The sequence below is a fragment of the Pogonomyrmex barbatus genome, unplaced genomic scaffold (genome assembly GCF_055798465.1).
Source record: "Pogonomyrmex barbatus isolate J1 unplaced genomic scaffold, ASM5579846v1 scaffold12, whole genome shotgun sequence".
NCBI lineage: Eukaryota > Metazoa > Arthropoda > Insecta > Hymenoptera > Formicidae > Pogonomyrmex > Pogonomyrmex barbatus.
In genome coordinates, this window is record NW_028297108.1 from 1,960,613 (window position 1) to 1,985,749 (window position 25,137).

Consider the following 25,137-nt stretch of genomic DNA (forward strand, 5'->3'; position numbering starts at 1 on the left):
TTGGTACCAAATGCACAGTAGGAAGTGTTTTTCCAACTTGCGTGCTCCATTAGGGATTCCGAAGCAACCCCGACAGACGAATGACCGTATTTGAACGTATATAAACTTTTATTCGATACATTTATATGAAAAATGAGAATGTAATGTATACCTCTAATCGACTGTATTTTTTTTTTAAACATTTGCACTCCATATTTGTTCATATAACACACATATAAAAAATATAATTTTTCGATCTGCTATCAAATTCCATAAAGCCTAAACATCTAAAAGATTATTAATAAAATTAAAATTTATTATAATAGATATAGCGGAAAACTATGTAAGTTTCCCATCATAAGTAGTTGTTAGAGATGTATTATTAAGTTACAGCAGCAAGTTAGTATTAGTAATTTTGAGAAGGATTAAATATGTATTTTATAACCAAAATCAATATTTCAGTAGTTTCGAGGTTAATATTCTCAAACTTTATCATATATAAATTAAACTATTTCGTAACAACTCTGTGTAACAGTGGGTCATTATATAATTCATAATTAGTGGAATAAAATGAATTTTATAGATATATATGTAATTCGAAATATCAATTTGTACCGTTTACACAAAATGAATAACATATTATAAATAAGTAGCACATGCGTGAATTAACGTCTCCCATTTGCAGCAATGTAGCCCGGCAATATATCCAGTGCATCTATGTTTGGACGCAAGAAACATCTGGAAAACAAATTTATATTCCAGATTGAGGACGGCGCGCGTGCGGACGCGTGTAAAGCATCGCAGACCGAGTCTCATTATATGTTCCAGAATAACAAACAGCGGCCGAAACGGTCATTCAATGTCTATACGCCACGTATATGTGAATGTAGAGTTTAATTGTTAGTTTGTTAACCGGATTTAATTGCCTCCGTGCTTCACTCGGAAGCGCTATTACCGCGCATAAAGAAGGAAGCGCGCCCATTACGTAAAATAATTGCTCAAATAGATGCAGGTGTTGCGTTAAAATTAATTGGTAGTTAATCGTGTCGCGAGCGGTGCCGGAGTTAATTTCATTACTTCACCGGTGCCGCGCGACACGTCAAAGAATCAATACTTCCCGACTGCGCTCCGTCCGCGAGATTCGCAGGAAATATTCTCCCTCGTAATCTTAATTACTTCGCGAATGCGCCGAAGTCCATTTAATTACTTCGCGTCTCACTAGCGACATACGCGAAACACATATCTGCGGGCTATTAAAGAACGATCGATGAGAGAGTCACTCGACGGACACTGGAATGAGCGCTCTTATTAACGAATGCCCCACGCATCGCAATCGCACACAACGCGCCTGTCTGTTTTACTGTCGACACGGATCAAAACAGCTAAATAAAACTGAAAAAAACATCAGTCATCTCGAGTCCGTGTATAAGCGTCAAAGAAATATTTAAGAACGGACTCATTTAGGTAAACATATATATATATATTATTATTTACCATTTCTGTATTCTTTGCTGTTTCTTTGCTGTTGTACCGATAAAAAAAAAACGCAAAGTATACGAGCAACAATATGAGGCGGAAAGTTAAATAAAAATATTCTTTCCCTGCAATCGCTTTGAAGACACGAGAAAGATAAAGTATTCATCGCATAATATTATGTTAAAAATAATAATACAAAATTCAACCGACTCACATGCGCTTTTACAGGTTATTAAACTTTGTATCATTGGGGAAAAATAGCGGAGTGAGAACAAAAGTGTATTTGATTCCAATTTACATTGGTTGGTTTTCCCTCGCATAACTGCGTCCAATTACCCTAACCGAAATTTCCAGCCGCGGATTCATGCTCCGAACTGGGAAATCGATCGAAGTACCAGTCTCGGAGCAACTATGTAGTGGTTGCGTACATTACACAGTTTGTTTGTAACTGTCCAAATTTTCTGCATTCAGCCACTACGCGGCACTTCGCAAGCTCGGCATCTCAAAGATTCCCCAGTGGAGTAATTAAGTCAGCGAACGCGGTTATAAGTGAGCAATTAGTCAGCATTGAATTTTGGTACACGTCGGGGTTGCCTCCACTCCGATGGATGGCGAATGTTTCTATAGGCGATCACATGGGGAAGCATTCAAGTGCGAGCCTTTATAATAGATAAACATATATATATATATATATGGTATTAGTGCTAAAGAAAACACGGCGAAATACGTGCGAAACACCGCCTGGCTCCGTAAAGAGCTAGTAATTACACGGGAGATATGCGGACTTAGCCATGACGACGCCACTGTAGGGATAGATAATTGCTTGAAATCCACCCTTCGCGCGCGAGAAAAGCCGAGATACTTCTGAAGATACATCTGTTAGTTCTCTCTACTATCACGGATTAAACGTGCCACGTACGCTTATTCGCTTAATATCGATTTGCGACGTGATCCATAAAATAGATCGTTTCAAGTATGACTTCTTCGAACGTTAAATTCTAGTGTTTTGTATTTCGCAATATGGAATAGATGTTTTTGTACACGTCAGAATAATTATCCGCAATCTTTATAGCATTTAGAAAATTACACACGAAATTTGCAGCAATTGAGAAATTGATATCCTTGTGATACAATATAGCGATGATTCCTATACGTATTGACGCTTACAAATATCGTGGTTTATTTCAGTAATTGTCAAGTCATATGTAGTTACTTCTGCCTCAGTACACATCCGTCTGGATTCCATTTCTCTATATTACTGATATCCCGAGGGAATTAACTGTTCCCTGTTCTTCTCGCTATCAAGTATCGACGAAGCAGTTCCTAACACACGAGTAGGAATCCGGAACTTATTAACGGAATTTCACAAGATGGCGATAACTATCGCGAATTTATCGGCATTAAATTCGACTACTCCGAGCATGTATCATTTATTATTGCTTCTGTCAAGAATATGAGCCGCAATGATTAATGACAAGCGCGAATTATTTTCTCATAGAAATTCAACGTAAATTCAAGTTTTTTTCCACGATATATTTCACGGGAAAAGTTGCGAAATATGTGAAAAGTTTCGAGGCATTTCTCAGAGGTAGATCAACATTTCTTATTTAACTACTTTTCCGAAAATCTAACATTTTTGTTTAACAACCACTTGACAATTTTTCGTTGAATGTTTCGTACAGTTGACCTGCTCGAAAAATATGAATACTCCAATTTTATTAAAATCTATCGAAATTATCACACCCGTTGCTTCACAATAACAAATTCGCGAGCAAACATTAATTAATTTGATTTTATGACTATTAATATTTGAATAAATATTTGTGCGTTTATACACTAATTGATGGATGTCGATACGAGAAATATAGAAAATTGTCAAATATGTAGAGTGTTCAAATCCATTATAACTAAAATTATATAGAATATTCGACATAAATGGAACATATAAAATATTTTATACGAGAAGAATATATAATATTCCATTTCTATCGTAACATTTTTCATTCAAAATTACGAAGAATATTTAACTGTTTAAATAATAATTCTGAACTATGAATAATATAAGAGCTTTTTTTTCAATTAGAGTATTAATACGTAACAAAGCCTCATTCTTTAGTTAATTTCAAGTGTATTTAAGTTAAACAAATTTAATTCAACGCCTAATTGCCAAGAAATTCAATGTCGAAAATTGAGAAGTTAAGACTAATAATTGCCTTTCATAAAGTTTTCGTTAAACCATAGTTAACTCCAAGAATCCATAATATGACATAGTAAGTTTAACACCTGATACGTCATGCCAAAAACGGTTTGCATATCATGGATATATTGTAAAACTATTTCAGAATTATTGATTATCTTTTCGAATTCATTCTATATTTTTTAATCAATATTAATATAAATATAATCGACATTTATCATGACATTTCTTCGCAAGTTCATACTTTTTAATATTAAACTTCTTAATTCGTTATTTTAAATAAACGCTGAATAAAATTCTATTAAAATAAAATACTATTTAAAATAAAATGAAAAAAAAAAAAGTTTCGTTATATTTATAATCCTTAATCAATTTAATTAAAAAAAAAAAATTATTTCAACAAAATATCTGATCGACATCATTTCTTTAACGTTTTATTTCAAAAAGAATTAAAGAATGTGTAAATAAAATCTGTAAATAAAAAAATATCTATTATTATTGGAACATACGTTCAAATTTTAAAGAGGATATCTATTTCGTGTGTATGATTTAGAATTACATAAAGTTTACAGAGAGAATTTCAATCCATACACTGCGCAAGAATCGAATTTTAAGTGTGATGATAAGTATTGCGAGTGTTATATCGTGAGAGCCTCTTCTCTCGTATGTCACGATTTAAGTTCTCTTGATATCATCCATAATAAAACGAATGTAACAAAGTGTAATAAAGTGAGTGTAACAATGGATATATTGTATAAATACACTAGCAATAAATATATTCATTGTATAATTCTCTCTCTCTCTCTCTCTCTCTCTCTCTCTCTCTCTCTCTCTCTCTCTCTCTCTCTTCCCTTCTCTCTTACGCAGATATTAAAATTATCAGTAATACCATTGTAACAAATTAATTCTTCATATTGTTAATACCTTAAATTCTGCAAATGCTTTAAATATGTACATTCATAAAAATCGTAATGAATTATTAATGCAGATTGTAATATAAATCAATATCAATACCCACAAAAACCAAATAAAAAAAATAAGTTTGTAATATCCAATATAATCCCCGAATCGTTGCATAAATACAGTTTCTTTAAAATATATATATATATATATATATATATATATATCTTGATAATTTTTTTTGACTTATTTAATTATGTAATTTAAATAATTTTCTCTTTCGTATATAATAATACCAAGCTTTTCAACCACGTCAATTCTTGTTAGACAAACACAATTCGCCATAAAACGAAAAACGACTGATAATCAGGCTCGATGATTGTTCGAATCTACCCATCTTCGAAAAGGTGTTAACTGCAGAATCAGGCAGCTCTCGTGCGCCTTTGGGACTTTGTCACAGCATGAAGAAGGGCGTGGCGCCTAATTGAAAGGGGATTAATTAAAGCGTGTGCACGGTAAGAAAAGCTTGCACTACTCGAACGGTTTCCACCATCTCGTGGGATTTCTTGCCAAATTATGCACAAAGTCTCTCTCTCTCTTGCTTGGCCTTTCTGTTCCGTGGAGTGTCGTGGGAAATGCTTTTCGCTCGTAGGGACGTTTCGTAGCGGAGCATCAGCAGGAGAGAAAGGGAGAATGTGAGAGTACATGGGGATGGGTATACGAGAGGAAGGCGAGACAGTTGGAATTTTGATAACGTTAGGGTCGAGGTTGCGTGCTTTGCCGCAGCAACCACGACATTTCTCTCACAGTTATTCCGTAGCAAAAAAGAAATCTGCGCTCACCCTGCCGCATACTCCGCGCCAGAATCCCTTCGACATTGCCTTGCCTCGAAATTCAACGACACCCAACAACATCGACCTCTTGCCTAACGAGAGAACCACATGCACATATCGCGAGCAATATTCCTCAAAAGTATCTCGGCAAACGAAAAATATTTAGTAGCAGAAACCACGCTATATAAAGATTTATTTTATATAATAATTCAAGTTAAAGAAATCTTTATAATTTTAATCTTCTATCCATATTAAATTTTCTTATAATTTAAAACATAATTTGCACATATTAATAATATAATTAATCGATATAAAATTAATTCTCTAATTATAATGGTTTTATTTTTGTCTAAACTAACATACAAATTAAACTGCTTCATTAATTTATTTCGATGTTATCTGTGTTATCAATTTTTTTTTTTTTTGCGTTCACTAAACAACTCTATTCTTTCTTAGCATAATGCAGTGTATATTTCTAAAGACATCGCGACACATTCGAATATGAATAGGAATTTCAGTGGCGATAAAGGGACTAGCCGGGATACACGTTATTTCGCCGTAATACTGCGCGTTTCTCTCGCCGTCGCCAGTTTCAAACAATTTCGCGGGTGCGCAGCGTCCGTCTACTGTATTCTTAGGACAGACCGCAACGGGGCAATAAAGTATACCGAGTCTGAAGTCTCGTGCATGGAATATTTTTGCAAACCTCATACACATATGCACGCAAAAGCCGTAACACACCGCGCGTTATTGCAATATTTACGCGCAGTCAAATGTCGCGCGATGGAAGATGTCTCGGAGGATGTCAAGAGCGTATGTTCTGCGAGTCGTCATCGGAGATCGATGAACAACTTAATATTCTTACGACTTGTGATAAGATCAATTATGACAATATTAATGTTAAACAAGAATTTTAATCTTTGATCGGTATTCATAATCACTTCTTATATTTAAGGTCATCTTAAATATGAATTCGAGATGTAATACGATCATTTCATTGGTTGAACAGGATCTTAAGACAACCTGAGACCTGACTTAAGACGATCTTAAATATCAGAACGGACTATAAACACCGGTCTTTATCTTTAATCTGCAATAACGGCGTAAACCTTTTCTTAAAAGTTAGATATATCGAATAATCTTTTTTTATTAAATTTTTTAAATATAGATTTCTTGCATTTCGGATAAATAATTAATTCGTATGCCAAATTCCTTATTTAATTCTGACCAAAAACATTTTTATCAGAGGAAATTTCTACACGCCGGAGACATAGAAGGGGATTATCCCTTCTACATTCCTATGTCATACTGAGGACCGACGACCACGTTTTTCTTTTCTTATTTCCCTTGTAATGATTGCAACGATAATAATCACATAAATCCACCTCACGTCGTATCAGCTTGCGCACTCGTATACGTCGCATCGTTTATTATCGCATTCGCACCAGTTGGTCCGTCGTGTATATTATTAAACCATCTTCACCCTCTCGGCGTACGCCATCTCTTTACGTTTACGCACGTCGCTAAAATTACACGCGGAATCTTTCTTTTTCCTTGGAGTCTCACACTCGTCTCTTTACAATCCTCTTGGTTCCACTTGCGCGCACTTGCCGCGCGTTTCGTCTGACACGCTCGCAGAAACTCCAAATACCTCTACGTAAACATTTTTTTAGCCAGGAGATTGCATTACGAGTATTCTCCATAACGTTCCTACTTGATATAGTTGTATCTTAATTAAATTCATAATTAAGATTTGATTGTATAAAACTTTTTAGACACACAAAAATGTTTAGAAACAAATTTTTCATAAAAATTAGAAAAGATATATATAAATCATTATTAATAACGGATTAAACATATTTCTATGAAAATTATACGTATCTATTCCTTTCTTGAATGGAAAATTAACTAGGCAGTTTGAAATAGTTGAAAATTAACAATCTTTAAATGGACAGTTTCGTCATATTATCTGCTTAAAATATTTCTAAGCGCATCGTGAGCAATTATAAAACAAATAACAATTTATTCGTATAATGTAGAGAGACGGTAATAAAAAATAGTTTCTTGAATTGTTATTGTATTTATAAAATGTCTGTGTAACATGTTATTTTTACCATTACTTCGTTATTATTTTGGGATTCATAATGTTACCATTCTAAATTACATATACGCGCATGGTTTGCCAAGTCAATGCAACCGGGGAAATTTATGCGCGCAAACATCTCTGAAATCATGGGTAATTTAACGTGAAACGAGAAGAACCGCAAAGTCATTTAAAAGTTTCAGAAGTTGTCTTAGGAAAAAAAAAAAAGGGAACTTTTTTACTCATGCGCGCGAAAAGTTGGAAACGCGACCGATTATGACAATATTCGTCTTGAACTTATGTACCGTGACTGAGAATATATTAGTTGTGGATAAAATTGAAGTGCATAAATTATCGAAAAGACTCCTCCATAAAGATATTAGCTGTTTATTATGCCCTCATCTGCAATTGCAATCCATGCGGTATAAATTATAAATAGCTGTGTGTTAATTCCAGTAGGCGTGTGCATGACACGGTCTCGGTAACGATAGCGCGACTACTTCGAGCTGAATCCATTATGCCGTATACGAATATTACAAAGCTTACTGAATTGTAAATGAGGCTCCTGTACTCTTGGTCGGGGGTTAGCAACGGTAACTTCGGCTACTAGCCAACAGCATTACGTCTGCAAGTGCGATCCGAGTTCATAAGTTCTGTTAATCTTTACTCATCTTGGCATTAAAGTCATAATGTAACCACGAGTGTTATGTGATACTTATTGTTTGCTGTTGCTTGCGTATCATTAAGTGTTTCCTACATGCACAATAGAAATCTCTGCGATCGGTTCTAATCAAGTTCGATCAATCGTTTAAATGTGTGCTGGTTACATCTGTGAGTTGTACAGCACTAGTATTTTTATGCTATTTTGTGTCGAAAAAAGCCGAAAAAGTAAATAACTCTTCAGCTATAAAAATAGACTATACTATACAAGAGAATCTATAATATAATATTGCAAATTGTTAAAAGCTAACAAACGTTCAGCTGTCTATTCTGCAACTTTCGATAGGTTCTCACCGAAACGGTTTGTTCACGATAACGAGAATTCTTGTCAATCGGCCGTTAAAGAGATAAATCGCCGTGTATCTATATAAAACGATTCTTCCCGCCGAGTGTCTTTTTTCACTTCGAAGCTTCGACAGACCCAAGACGTTTACCTGGCACGAGTCTCCAAAGACTCATTGCGCTATAGTTCCCTGTTTCTTCTCCGTCAACCTCCTTTTCTCCCTCCCCTTCCCCATCGCTAGCTTCCCTTCTACACGCCAAGGCCTCTCCCTCAGGAATAAAGACGAAAATTGACAAACCCTTTCTTTCCTCGTGCACGTTGCACTGTATCCGCCTGATAGTTCCTTTTGCGGTTTGGCGAAACTAGAATTTAAGAACTCGAAAAGCTAACGTAAATTAGCTAATCTGAAAATTTGGCAATAAATCTAAATATAATTTGCAAGATTTTCTTCGAATAATTGTTTTTCCAATTATATGAATCAATTTTTCTTAATGCTTTTTTATATTAAATTTCTTTATTATTATTATAACCATTATTTTATAACCTATCTACTTATTTCATTACTATTTTTTATATTAATAATTTATACTATTACTATTATAATTTATAATTTATTATAATTTACAATTTATACTATTACTATTTATTTTATTGCTATTTAATTTTTAATATTTTACAGTTAACATAAAAGTTAACATAAAATAAAATATTTTTATACAGATTATAATATACAATTCGCGCAACTATAACTGCAAATAATTGTAACTGCAACGTAACTCAAATTGTAATTGTACGCTTAGGTTCTTTGCATTTCATGTATATTTTTGAAAATAACCACATCATAATGACGTCACTATCATCGCAGTCATTACAGGGGCGCAATTACTTCGCAATGGAAATATGAACGGAAGGGAAGTGCAAAGTTCATTTAAAGTCTTTCCGTGTTTTTTTTTCTCGCTTTGGTAGTGTCACATAGAAGAAACCGCGAACCATAAGACATATTCACCATATCCCGCGGGGTCTTTCCTCGACTAATGCGAGATGAAATTACAACCCTCCGGGGTTCCGGTAGACGGTCGCACCGTTCACTATTCGAAAGACAATGACACTCCTCTTCCCGTTCCCTTCTTTCCGCAGGGTATACGTCTGTGGGTGGTGGTTGGATGGGTGCGTGCGAGGACATTTCTTTCAACCGGTCGGATAGCCAGGTGGAACGAACGCTCGCCGTCCCAGTTACAAAAAGCCGCCGCCCTTAATCTCGAGCGGAAGGCAGTCCTCGGCTCTACGAGTTTCAAAGAGGAGTTTTCTAGTTATTGGAGAATATTCTCCGGAGTTTAACGAGATAACTTATACTTTTACGATCAAAGATTGACATTGTACGGATATCGCGGAAGTCTCTCAGAAGTGCCGGACTGCGCTGCAGTTTCCGGGAAGGATCGAGCGGAATCGGTTTTCGGGGAAACAGCGATTTCCGCGTAAACTGTACGCCCGATATCGGCGAACGTGTTCCAATTAAAACGCTTGACCTATGCCGGCTCGATCTCGCTTTGTGTATCTTCGATGAAAAGGTAATCTCGCGTGTTAAAGCGGCTCTACACAATTCATTTTTGATTCATTTTCATGGCTGATCTGCACGAATCATTTCAAAAAGAAGATCATGTAGACAATGTTTCCCCCCCCCCAAAATAATCAGCTGCACGACAAAAAATAAAGTTCTTTTTTTCGATTAAATATATATTTATACACATATTACTTCAATTGATTTAGGGTTAAAATTATTATTGTAGAAAATTAAATATAATTGTAAAAGTGTCTGCGTGTATGTATCGTTTTTTAAATATCGTTAAATTTGTATTTCACAAAGTGAACGTTCGTGACGAACGTGTTTATGTCGCGAACCGAAGCAAACAGCTGATCGAAAACAGCTGACTGATATATTGTCCTCGTGATGATCGATTTCTCGTATTCTCCTGTAATTGGCAAAGTCTTTTCGAGAAAGACACGATTGAATTCGGCGAAGTACAAGATTCGCAAATTCTAAAAGTAAAACATGATTCCGAGAGCTCGCGCATTGTATTATAACGTCGTTTTCAATAAAGTGAAATAAAGTTCGATTACTTTACTCGATATTCATTTCCTACATTATAGAAAATATACTATTTTTCTCTTTCTTCTTTCTAATTTCAAGCGACAGATAAATCATGTTAAAATTTTTCTTAACAGTAAAATTTTTATACGTCACGTTCTTTTGTAATAAGAAATATGTTTTATATTTCGAAATAATATAATGCTCACAATCTTCAGGATAAATTGATAGCCGCGATCATAAAAAACGGATTCGTTGGAAATAGTAATAGTTTTATTATCAAGCCATCTCTCTAAAAATGAAACTCCGCCGCAATATACTTAACCAGTAAGCCGAAACCGAGTTTTGATGATGAACCAACCTTAGAATTTTTTTTGCAAGCGAAGTGTTTAAAACAAAGTTTATACGCGTCTTTATTCGAGCACAGGGGATTATAAAGTTCATTACGGTACCCAGCCAGAAAAAACAATTAATAGCATTCCAAAAGTTTCGAGCTGATGGAAAAATGTGGAGCTTATAATACAGTTGCGAAAAGTATCAGCGATATTACTTTCTTCTTACACTGTCAATTTTTACAATATATTGAATTAAAAATCGAGATATATTTCAAGAATTTCACTGCAGATTTCTGAATATAATATAGCCAATGTAATTATAAGTATAAAATCTAAAAAAATTAATGCGTCAAATTATTATAATATAAATTAATATAATTAATATAATTTTAATAACTTAAGACTTTATAAAATAAAGAAATTTATAAAGTGGGATTTTTGCTAAAATTTTTTATCTCTTTTCGTCTTAATTTATAATTTTGTTATCTCAATCTGTCTGTAGCGTATTTTTATACGTATAGATAATACAATTTCATTTTTTATGAGTGTTTCTAGCATACATGCTTCTCGGTAGATACGCGTAAAAACCTTACACACAACGAGCATGCGCACACAAACGAAATAGAAAAAGATCTAGAAAAAATATATTGCGATCTGCTTCATTAAACTTTTAAAAATATCCAATAGATGTGCGATGAATAAAGAAACATTAATATTGCAATATACAGTGTGCATTGTATTTAATGTAAATTTCAATCGATATTTTAAACATTTATTCCGAAAAGAAATTGATATGGGATTTGTGTTACGACGCGCTAATTTACGCAAGTACAACGTTCGCCAAATACAAATGGTACATGACAAACCAAGCTAATGTGGATAATCACCGGACACGGTAGTTACTGCCACAGAAGCCAATGATTAAGATTAATATTAGCGAGTCTGACAGCAACGATGTTATCGTGTCGTGCGACACGCACGTAACAGAACGTAGAGAGAAAGCCATTTGTATTATTAGAACTGTATTCTCAATATAATAGAGGCTTATAATAGCGAACACTAATAATAAAGAAGACTAATTTTAGATACTTTTTAATTATTTTAATTATTTAAAATAAAATTACGCCCTTATACGTTCGATATCTTTTTCTTAAATAAATTAAGTGTAAAATCGGAAAAATCTTGCAAATAACAAAACTTCTTGACAATTAATTGCAAAACACAACTATAACTCAATTTAATATGAATAATTACTAGACATTATAATTACAATGACTAAGATTAATATCATAATCTCTCATATCATATCAGCAGACCTAAGTAAGAACGATATTATCATCGGATGCGACCAAGAAACACCAGAGAGGTCATAATGTAACAACTGTGCAGAAGAATGACATGTTTTATGTAAATTATTAATATAATAATTAATATAAATGAAAAATTTTGCAGTCCTACACAGTAAAAAATAATATAAAAAACAATATAAAAAACAATATAAAAATATAGAATAATAATGTAGTACAACGTAAATATAACGTAAATATAACGTAAATATTTTTATAATAATTCGCGCATAAAAATATTTTACTATCTTTTATTTTAACATTGTTTCAAAAATATAAAATTGTCTTAAACTAAAATATAAAAATATTTTAAATTGTTTTAAAAATATAAAATAAATAATTAATCTTAAGAAACTTTTTTTAATTGTAATATTCATTAAAAAAATTAATAAAAGAGATTTATAAAGCATGTAATTATTACATGTAAATACACAATGAATACAATTATTCATCAGACCTAATGATTACTATCGCAGCATTCGACGATTAACATTAATATTACCTAACGCAGTAAAATGTGTAACATGTTGTTGTTATTATTATAACGCACACACAGATTATCTGAATAATTAAAATAACTAGTCTATAGAGAATAAACGTAGCGTGCAAAAAAATCTCGATATTAATATTATTTCATTTTACAACTAGAAACAGCTATTTAAAATGTCGTATTCTATCAACTGAAAATATTTTCACGTAACTCCTTTACTCCGTCTAATTAAAAAATTAAATTATACCCGACTCTTCAAGATATTCACGATTGCGACGAAACTTTGCATCTGGCTTGCCTCTTCCAGCGCTAAACTTCGAGTCATCTCCGTGAATAATATTCTTGGTCGCTCGTGGCCCATTTCGCAAACGCAGTCGCGCTCACGACAGAGGCAATTTCGCTTCCGATACACGCATAGATCAGCTTCAAACAACTGACGGTATTAAAGACAGTTCCCGAAGCGCACACGGAGAATAAGCCTAGGTAACTCCAAGGTGAAGTTTTCGGAAGGTGGGAAATTCGCCTGCACGTTCCGAAGCATCCTCGCTACGCATCCCCGCTTATAACGGGCGGTCTCCGTAGTGAAATAAAAACGCGCCAGGTCGTTCTAAGGCTGTAATTAATTAAACCACCTGTCTTATACAAGAGCGTCAAGTGTGAACCACCCTGTTCACCGCAACCGTGTCTCGACAGATCAGTCTGCTGCGTGCGCGCGCGTCTATGCGGAGCACTCGGTCGTGATATTCCTGGCTTAACGCCGCCCTCATCAAAATTGTAATTAAACTCCATACACGTAGTTCTCGATTCGGGCGGCTAATGCGTTCGCGACAGCTAGGCGTGTAAATAAATTCGCGCGGAACGAGTACAAGCGTAATTCTCTCACATTAAATGTTGGCGATCCTTTGTTGAGCGCGCGGCTCCAGTTTACGGATTTTCATCCGTTTCCAGCTCGCGGGTAGTTTTTTAACTCACTAATTGCACAAGCCGAGAATTACTCTTACTTCCATCATAAATTTAAACGAATTACTTTATTTAACATGCACGCTGTAAACGCAGTATAGCGTTTCTAGTATACGTACGAGACAAACGTGATGAAGTGAGATACCATCGAGAAAAATTCCTGGACTAATCTTGAAAGACTAGTACAAAGTAGCAAGTTCTTCGTGCTAAGTAACGTAGTAAACAAGCATCCAATATCATTTTACAAAAATTTTTGTGATAATTAATGTGTATGTAAATTAAAATTTGTTATTTTCTGTATATAAATATGATTTTTAATAAATAAAATAGTATATTTTTATATTCCTAAAAAATGTTAAAAAAATGTTATATATCTAAATTAAAATGAAAAGTAATGAATGCGAGTGTAATATTAGAAAAGTAGGGAATGCGAGTGTAATTCAAAGTCAGAAAAAACCATCATTGAAGCTTATCATCGTTAGATCGAACGTCATACGAATATTACGTAGATTTTTTTTTTCCATAAGCAAGATTATTAGAAAAAAAAGCCGAACTCCATTGAGCTGGTACGCTTATCCATCGGGCTATTTCGTTATTCTAAAAGTCTGTTGATTCGCTGATTTTCGCAAACATCCATCCTTGTGTTTCTCCGTTTCGATCTCTCCGCGTTCTCGCCCCCTTCTCGGCAAACATAGCAATCGTCGAAAAAGCGTCGAGAGAAATCAAATGAGTTTGCGCGGGAGTGACAATGGAGTTTTGCGACTGTAATCAAGCTACTACGAGTGACGCGGGAAAAGGGACCGCCGTGGAGGGTGCAGGGACCGTCCTCCGCATTTGAATTTCCACGCCCAAAGGGAAACGAGGTGCCACACCGATAGCGCCTAGAAATCGTCCGCGGCGCGACGGCGATAGAGACATTGAATTAAGCACGATGCAGACCCTTAATTAAACGCTCGAAATTGAGCCATCGATTAAATACTCTCTCTCTTTACGGTAAGAACTTGGACCCTTCTTCGGCGGGCGAAACCGAAACGTCTGAATTATCGGCGTGAATTCGCGTCGTTCAAAGATACGCTTTCCCGTACATGAATAAAAGATTGTATACGATAAAGCGTAAAAAACGCGTGAGAAAATTTTATACGTATTGCAGATCAATATTTTAAGAAAGGACTATTCAATTTGCCAACTGTCTTGCCGCATCTTTTTTATTTCCGGTATATATCTTGTCAATTAAGTGGAAATTCTCTTCTGTTTCGCATTGTTCGTCGCTTATTTTGAAACAAAAGAAAGAAGAATTATTTCTTTGCCATTATATGCGAAATATAATCTCTTATACGGAAAATAATCCCTCCAAAAATATGATAATTGCACATGCGCATTCCACGTTTTCCTTAGAAAGACGTGACACTAATCCCGGTAATTAAAACAATTTCGCGTGTAAAATGCGCCATAACCGTAACACAAATGCAAAAGCAGAAAGTAAAGTGACACATAAATATCTTTCGTTGTTAAAAGAGTATATATGTAAGCAGAATTGCACCCCGTGCTAATGGATAACTTTAAAAAACAATCCAGACTTGGCGCTGCCAATTTGTGCCATTGTTGTTTCATGCCAGTTACGTGCGTCGATTATTATATGGAAGTGCGAACAGTATATCGTAATTGCAATCGAATTTATATTTATCGATAAACCAAAAAGCAACTTAACGTACCGCAGCGGGAAAAGATCAACCTTTTCTTGCAAATTACCGTAATTGGCATAGTTCTCTGGAAGAGGAGTATCGATCTCTATCTCTCGAGGGTCTAGGACTTTGTTCAAACGCTACTCGAATTATCTCGTAATTGGCGGCACAAATAATCAAGCGCGATTTTTTCAAAATACAGAAACAAAAAGAAGAATACAAATCCAACTTAATTTCATCATGTTAGTTCTATTAACAAGATGAAAGACATGATAACGCGTCTTCATTAATTTATCAACTCGTTTCTTATTGACTTGTTTCTCTACCTGCTCTACACGACAACAAAAATCATTATAAAAGAAACATATAAAAAGACACGATATTCGTAGAGTAGAAACGAATGAATAGCTGTCATCATCGATTGCGTTTCCGCGTGATCTAGCCGCGGATGTTGCTTTCGCCTGTGGCGTCATGCAGCGCGATGAGCGTCGAAACACGACGATATAACCAGCGGGAGAGCTATTTTACGAGAGAAGACTTTTCCGCACTTTACACACGGCATTAATCGTCACCCCGTTTTTCACACTAACCGGCCGAGTCTGAAAGCGTGAAGTACTGCGGTTTCTTGGCGAATTGCCGTCCCATCAGCGAAATAGAAAATATGTCCTTATATCCTTATTATGAACATTTTCGTACGAGATAATACAATTTCACGATAATGAAGTTTAATAACGTTGTTTATGACTTTTACAGCCAATTTTTCTCTCTTTTTTTTTTTAATTTTATTCTTTTTAATATGATCGTCAATTTTATTAATAAATTCCTATCAATGTTTAATGTACGCCATTTTACATCCGCTGTTTATCATTAAAATAAAATTCATGTGATAATTTTATTTAACGGAAATATTCGTGATGATAAAAGCTGTTATCGAAAAAAAGTTAGAAGACATAACAAAGCATTTAAATGCGCAATACTTGAATTTCGAACTGTTTTGAAAATATTTACGATATCGAAGTACGACGCAAAATTTAATCTTGATCCTGATTGATTGATAAAAAAAATTATATCCATCAATTTAATGAAAATACATGATTAGACACTTGTACGCACACACACACACACACACACACACACACACACACACACACACACACACACACACACACACACACACACACACACACACACACACACACACACACACACACACACACACACACATACACACATACACATCATCTATTGGACTTGTATCCTTCTAATAAAAGTTTTCTTTTGACATTTCTTTGAAATGAATCTCGACCTGAGATTCACGCAGGCTTACCTGCTATCACGAGGAAAGCGACGGTCGCTTCTAGCCACAGGTGGCAAGTCTTCATCTCGACGTCGCGTATGAAAAAGCTCGACGATTCCTCGGCGATCACCACTCGCGGGACTCACAGACACACTGAGAAACACCACTCTCGCGCGGCAGTCAGGTCGCGTGCGAAATTACCCGGCACCACATCTGCCCGTTCAAAGGGCACCTTTGCTTTCTCTCTCTTTTCGTCGGTTCGGAAGAGTCGTCGCAATTACAGATGTATCAACAACAATATCGGGCGATGTCCTCAAGGCAAGGTTACCACACTTCTAAGTGCCTGAGCGCGCGGCCCAACCGTACTGACGCGCGCCGCGGATTCACCCTCCGTGAGACTCCGTGAAAACACGTCAAAGCAACCCCCTCCGCTACTTCCTTCGCGACGGAGGAGCCGGTCGAATTCAAATCATCGGGTAACGAGTTTATTTCTTCGCGCGCACCCTGATTCAGAAACCTGCCTCACTTTCGTTCCCCGAGTTTGTTTTTTTTTTTTTTTTCTTATCTTCTCTTCCACGTGTCGATCGCGATGTAGAGCGATCGCGGACGATTCGTCGGCGAGCGTTATCGATCACTGTGTGTATCAATGAGCGTGACACGAGCACGAACGGTGGATTTTAAGCACTGTTGACAGGGTAATTGCACGTATATCTGCACTGGATTGCGACGGACGAGACTGAGCGTCGCCGCGCGAAGCTGTTCTGTCGCGAGTCGCGCCTGCGTCGACCGCCCTTTTACCCCCACCAGCGCGCGCCGACGATCTCGCAGCCTTTACTATCCCTCAACTCCGCCGCCACTGCTGCCGCCACCGCCGCCGCCGCCGCCTCCTCTGTCCCGCCGTCCAGTGGCCTCTTCGTTCTCTCCTTCGCGCTCCTCAGCATCTCTCGCCGGTTTATCCCGTTTTCATGGGGGGGAGTCGCGCGCGATCTCGTTTTCTCGTCTTCCTCCCTAACACTCACTTCTCGAACGGCCTGCACCCCGCGCACCGGCCACACGCACACACACGCGGATACAAGCTCCGAAAAGAAGCCCGCGATTTTATTCCGCACGCCATAGGGACGACTTGCCTGCCGGCAGTTCCGAGACCTTCGAATTCAATTTGTTCGTCGGCCGAAAGTTTTTGTCGAATGAATGCGGTTTGTTACGCGTGTCATCACTCGACCGGCATTAGGGCCATTGTCGGCTCGCGCCGCACGCCCGTGTTGTGTAGGCTGATAAAACAGACCTTTTCAAGGATACCTGTGTTCATCTCTACTGAATCTATTTTTAGTAGTCTTATATTTTACTCCCAATTAATAATAATAAATAACAAAATGGTACATGGAAAGATAATACACGGTTTTATTGAAGCAGCTAAAGATTTGCTCTCAGATCTGAAAAGTAATTTCATTAATTATGGAATAGAATGCTAAATTGGACGCACTATAAAAGTTTTTGTCATTATGTTTGAGCAATCTACGTTATTTTCAAGTCTGCATATGTGACTAAATTTTATACTGATGCAACAAAACCCCGCATGCGTTTTTGTCAGCTTAGTACACATCTCAAAATTGGATCGGTTGCTTATATTTATATTACACCGTTATATTTACACCGTTCTCTAGTTTGAAATTTATGTATACGCCCAACGCTAAAATTCATATTTATATACCGTTTGAAATACTCGGTAAATGATTAGTAATAAAATAAAAGTCATAATAAAAGAAGATAAAAATATTCTCTTTATCTTTTTCTCGTATTTTGTATGCTTTTCTTTCAATTCAAATATTTAATTTGTCTCTATTATTCTGATCCCATAAAGATATATATATATATACATTACATTTTATATATTTATATAAAATGTGTGATTCGTTCTGTACCTACAGAATAATACATTGACCTCCGTGTGATACGTTGCGAAAACATATATCTACATTGTCCCCTGCATCCCGGAATTGATCCTCGCCGCGCGGATTGCGTTACCCGCAGGCGCCACAAACTACGTAATGACCTATGTTGATCGTTCGCTCAGGGCCTCATGTCGAAAACACCGAAGCAGAGCGAATGGGCATAATATATTCCGTGGTGGGAGCGATAGATCATAGATCAGAGACCTGGCTTTATCGATGCCATTTGAAAATGTTTTGTAATAAGAATGCACTATTGTTATAGGATGCAAGAGGACTCGTTTGTTACGCGTCGAAAAGATCTTAATTTAAACTTCAGAATCTCCAGATAAGAATTTAGAGTTTTAGAATCTATGATGAGAGTCACGAATGAAAAGAGATAATTAATTTCAACGCAGATAACACGTACGGTATTAATAAAAGATATAACGAAATGAATAAGATGCCATTGGTACACGCGTATACTATTGAATCCCAATATTGCTCTCCGCTTTGTGCTACTCTGGCAATTCTAGTTAGAAATGAGCAGATATTTCAACACACAATAGCAGGGGCTAAAGCGTTACGAGTTTCATCCCTCATTCTTCGATCAATCGAATGTATTATCCCGAAGAACAATAACGCAACGACGTTAAAGCCATACATTAATTTTGACAAAATTCTAAGATATAATATTAAAGAAATTTATTATCTTATTTATCAATCTAAAAATAATCATGTTAATTCTTCGGTAACTATTTAACTTCGGTTCTGTTTAATAAATGTCTTTTAAAGATAGATTAACTTCCAAAGGTTTCCGGGATTAGAACTTTCCGCGTCGACAGATTATGCAGTATTAAGAGTTGGACCGTTCATTTTCAAGGGGGAAATTTGGAAAATTTCATTAAAATAAGTATATCATCAATAATGTCGCATCTTGATTCGTTGTGGTCGGAAACTCGGCTTACACCACTTTCAGGATTAACAGCTCAATTACTCCTGCGAAACTTAGCCGCAATTCACGCCGTGGTATCTCGTACATCTCATTAATCGAGCGATTACATGTTTAATGAAGTGCGAACGTCTAAAATGTACTTGGAGATTAATTAGGACGCGACTATTCTTAGATGCAGTCAAACTTTCGCCGGATGTCTTGCGCGCGCGATGGGATTCTGGAGTTCGCTATGTAAGGCTTTAGATTAGAGCGGATAATTCTGTTCGGATTTACGCGTGCGCGAATTTCCAAGTGACTGTACAGATACGCGAAAAGTTCTCGGATTGCTTAGAGACGACTGGCGTCGATCGCCGCGCAAGGATTTCCGAGTAAAAAAAATAAAAATTAAGGGGAAGAGGTAATATTCCCTTATCTCTCTATACGTCAAAACATAAAAGTCGCATAAAAACGCCGGTCGTTGCGAAAAGCGTGTTGAAGCATGATCCGCATTTCCATACAGGTTCAGTTTCTGGACGACGGAATAAGAATCTTATTCGTCTTCGCCGTGATGCGGGCATCAAAAGGCACTTGGCACCGCGCATTCATGAATCTCCGATGCGCGATTTGCTGCTTAAACATGGAGTCGCCGCGGGAGCGTCATGGACCGGTCAGCACGCTCTCTTTATGGCGGTACATCTACGCCCGCAATTTATCTTTCCCTCCCTCTTCGCGCTCACTGCGCGCTGCCTTTCCCTTTGTCGCTTTTCTTTTCTCGCCTCCCCCGTCTCCGGCTTCGCTCCCACGTCTCGTGAATCTTGACCCCGGAAACGCTGCGAAAGGAGGGTGCGCAGGAGGAAGACGGTGGGATGTAAGAGGTGAGGGGGCAAGGGGGAAAGGGAAAAGACGGTTGAAATATCACGAAGACATTATTCGTTACCATCGCGTATCGCCACCCTCCTTATGATCGTATAAAATAGCCCTCCATCCTCATTCATAGTGACGGCAGACGCGACGAGATGCGACCGGCCGAGAGTCGCGCCGAGCCGAGCCGTTGAGATTCGCAAGATCGCACTTTAATAGGATAGCACGAGCGAAAGGAGAAAAAGAAGGAGCGAAAGGCAAGGGAGAAAACAGGACGCTTTTTTCGGTCGTGCCCGGGCCCGCCGGCATTACTCTCACGAGGACAGGAAGCACCGAGGCGCTAGGCGGGAGGGTTGAGACCTCTGAATTATCGCGCGGAGTTATTTCTTCTTTCTATATATCGTTCTTTACCTCGGGGGCGTGCACACATACGAAGCACAGGGCTGGGTACCACGCGCGGGCGGACACGGCGCTAACTCGGGCATGAAAAACCCGAGGAAAGTTATAAGAAGCTACAAATACGTTCTACACGAGCGATATTTACGCGTATACAGTTGAAACTCTATCTTCATTTTTCCTTTCAGCATTCACATTTTTAATTAAACGCAAGCCTCTTGTTTGCACGCGTCTCTAGCATATTTAGCAAAAATCAATTGGTAACAGATGTAATAACTAAAAATTACGTTTATATTTAGATATATATATTTAGATATATTGTTAAATGCATGAAAATATATATATCTCTTCTGTTTTCTTTCGTGAAGAATGAGCGTCGCGTTGATTCTTCTAAAACCGTCCCTGGCCGCGGACCTACGTGTCCCCGTTGTTGGTTCCCGGGACCAAAATGTATGCGTTACCTACAAACCAACGGATGAAAGTTATGCGCTTTGGCCACGCTATGCCGCGTCGAGAGATATCGGGAATGGAGTCGGTCGGAAGAGAGGAAGATATGCAAAAAACCGCAACGCACATCGTCCCGCCAGAAATATTGGATGACGCGCCACACGCACTCTTCTGCGGCCATCGAAGCCGCTTTTGTTTCCTCCCTTCCTCCCGTTTTCCGTTTTTCGTTCAATGTATTTTACGAACGCCTGGCTTTCAGCCGACGTTTTGTTTTGCCCTCAACACCGAGCGGCGCGACGCGAAAGAGATTGTATCACGGCTGCAAGATCTTTCGCCAAACTTCCCCGAAATGCCACGAGGGAACTAGCGAGAAACTTTGCTGTTTATGGAGAATTGATAAACGCGGCATGTGCCGATGAAAAAATGCTATTTGCGGAGTTCACTCGAACCTTTCCTGGTTGGATTAAAAATATGCGGTTTAAATGGTATATTTTGCGAGAGTAAATATTGGACGTGCATCCGTCATACGTCTTCATCCGCAACCGTACCCGCGGGGGGAGAAAAGAGGATACCACATGCATATTATTTCTATATTTTGTTCGAGAAAAAATGTTAGCAGTGCACAAACCAACAGGAGCAGAACTAATTCAGCAGATAGGATTGTCGACATTTCCCCGATTTTTCTTTTCCAATTAACTATAACGATTTCAAAAGGACGTTTACTTTTAAGTCTATTTTTAAATAAGAAGAACAAAATTTTGTGGCAACGTGTAAACGAATATTTCTTTAAAGATAAATTTATAAATTATTAATATATACAAATACATTATAAAACCATAAATATGGAATGGCATAAATAAAATGTATGTATAATATTAATAATCCTGAAATCAATAAATGACTGTGATAAAGATTTGCACGTGGTGGAATAAAAATGAAAAAAAATTTTATTATTTCGACGAAATGGATTATTTTTTCTTCTTGAAACATTCGCGGTAATAAAATATTTTTAGTTCGATCCTTAAAGATGATTTACCGAACAAGGAGAATTTCTTATCACATCGTATATCATACCTGAAAAAAGTACAACGAACGATTCTTCAGCATCGTTTAACGATTGCCTGAAAACTTGAATTCTCGCGCAAAAAGAGAAGAAAGAGAGAGACATTGAAAGCGTTAACGCAAGCGTGCAAATTTCTAACATTACGGGGGCGGAAGTCGTGACGACAACAGTTTTGAAAGTGGCGTTTCAGCCCGATGTACGCAGCTTTATAGACATACTACGCGCACGATGCCAGAATAACAAATGCTCGGGAGACCGTTTTCTCGCTATGGTCTTCTCCTGCACGCCGCAGCGGCGATTTATCGTCCCGCGTCTCATTCCGAAAATTGTTTCGTCACGCTTTTACAGTCCGTCGCCTTCTACACTGCTTCCCCCCTCTCTCTCTCTCTTTCTCATTCACGTTCCTTCTCTTATCGTTATGCCGTAATAAACAAAGGATTTCATTTCCTCCCCGTTGTAGCATTATAAATTTCGCGCCGCTCATCATCCCTGGATCCCTTGGGTCCCCATGATTTTAGTTAAGCTGCTCGATAAAACGGACATGAGTATCAAGGGTCAATCGGAGAATCAACTTGGCCGAAGCAGTCTCTGTCTCTTTTTTCTCGTCGAACCGACAAATGCCCGCGGTGTATCGGGTCGATCGACGTGAAAATACGCCCGAGTCTCGTTCGACCGACAATGAAGCATTCTCTCGTTCGAAGTGACAGCGGTACAGGAGTCGAAACACACTCAAGCCTGATCGCCATCCATCCCTCCCTCCTCCGTACCTCTTCGTCCTTTTGCTTTTCTTCGCGACCCGGCTACTTCCCTACGCGGCTTTCACGTACCTTTTCCCGTGCCGGACCGCGGGGATGGCAGTGATTAATCGCGCAAGGGTGGCCGGTATTCGCGGTGTACAATGAGCGACGTGTTGCTGCCTCCACATATCTACGTATATCCGGAAAAAAAAGCTTCGGACGACCGTCCCGCCATCCCCATTTGCGACCCTGCTTTAACCTCGTCGTTTCTTATCCGTTCTTTCGACTGCCCCTGTCGGCCGTTTAGAACTCTCTCTCTTTCTCTCTTTCTCTCTCTCTCTCTCTCTCTCTCTCTCTCTCTCTTTCTCTTTCTTCGTCATCGACCTATGCCTTCTCGCGTTTAACCCTCCTGCCGGGTGAGTAATAATAGGGAAACCTGATGTCCGCTACCTCGTTGCCGCCGGCAAAGTGAGTATAACCAGGGCGAGAGAAACCCCTACGTCGCTTTCGAGTGGAAAAATATATAGCCCGCAGGAAAGCTGTCCGTCATGCTACGGAATACCGCGGATGAAAACGCGTTCGCGAAACGTCCCTGGTCCGAGAATCGATCGGCCGTCGGCGCGATAAAAGAAGAAATGTGGGCCACGAGAGGAGGATAATTAGCGTACGCGCGAAAACACCCGGAACACTTACTGGAAACATTTAGCTCCTGCGGGGCCCTCCACTTTGCTTAATTGCGTCCTTAAATCAACAGCCCATTACGCTATTGCCGTTTGCTACGTCTGCCGTAGAAATCAATGCTTTCAGTGCATAAGAACAATTTCTTGGCGTTCATAATGCAAAGTGCATCTTATGCGTTTTGCGCTCGTGTTGCGTCGACGTTGTTCCCATGCTACCAAATCGATGAGGAATCGGTTAACATGCAGATCTGATTTTTGTGCGAGCAAGAGAATGTGGGAAGCACTAATTTCTTACATTTGGAGAATTGATAATTAAATCTTTTTATCCAAAATTTTGTAGTTTTGTATAGAAGATTTTGTTACGAAGCATTATTTTTGTTTATTTGATACATTTAATTACTTAATCAATATGGGTGAATAGAAAAAGAGTTCAAAGTCTTAAATAAGAGTTCAAAGTCTCAAAATCTTAAAAATAATGTTCAATACATTCAATACATTTAAAGAGAGTAAAATTAAAAATAAATAAAAAAAGAAATAAATAATTAAATACAAATATAATTCTTCTCTTTTTTATAAAATCATGAAAAATGTTATTTTGCTATTGAGATAACGAAGTTTTGTAGAAACACGCGAAAGCAACAAGCACATGTTGAAGGCAGTTCATTTCTCATAATATCCTGGAGATATCAAGTAATTGCGGTATATACGTAAAAACTCACGTAACAGCCCATTACAGCGGTCTACGTTGATCTCATGGATAAGAGGTAGGGCTCCTCAACTAGGTGGCTCGATCTCAAATCCCAGGTGTCGCGTTCCTGGATTTTTCCAAGTTATCTTCATACAGGAATTTTCCAGTGTTTCTGAATTCAGTTTGGATTGTAGATTCTAGATAAATAACGGTGGCGTAATGTTGAGAATGCAGAAGGGCCAAACTGTATTTGCCGATCCCCGTGTATTCCACGCATATCGTGTGTGTATATATATATATATATATATATATATATATATATATATATATATATCGGTCGTGTCAATACATACCTGCGACGGAGAGTTGCTGACGGAGAGCTTACCGTTCTCCTTCGTCGCGCTTATAACGGTGAAAATTACGCTTTTCCCTTTCTCATTTTCTCCCCCTATCTCGTAAATTGCGATCGATGATAAAAATCAGGAAACGCATCACGGATTCGTCGTACTTTTGCTCCGATTCCGTCCGGTATCGCCTGAAGGAGAAGAGCGAGACCCTGTCTCTGAGATATCGAAAGGAAACGCACGCCGATAAGGAACTACGAACCTTTTGCAATCGCTACTCACGCGCGCAGATGTGTTTCTCGTTGCTCTCTTTTTTTTTTTTTTTTTTTCATCCCTTACGTATTTCCCGTAGCTGGTTTCGCGAGAATAAATGGACACTTTATCCAGGGCTG

General features: G+C 37.8%; 1 protein-coding gene across 2 annotated transcripts in view; it reads right to left on the reverse strand.

Moving 5' to 3' along the window:
• Positions 1-17,441, reverse strand: part of LOC105428269 (uncharacterized) — a 152,330-nt gene extending 134,889 nt beyond the window's left edge. Inside the window, exon 1 of one of the 2 annotated variants that reach the window (XM_011640481.2) lies at positions 16,698-17,441. In XM_011640481.2, the coding sequence (XP_011638783.2) occupies positions 16,698-16,752 (55 nt within the window). In that variant the 5' untranslated portion in view covers positions 16,753-17,441. The remainder of the gene's footprint in view (positions 1-16,697) is intronic. The other variant, XM_011640482.2, reaches the window with a different exon arrangement.
• Positions 17,442-25,137: the final 7,696 nt, after the last annotated feature.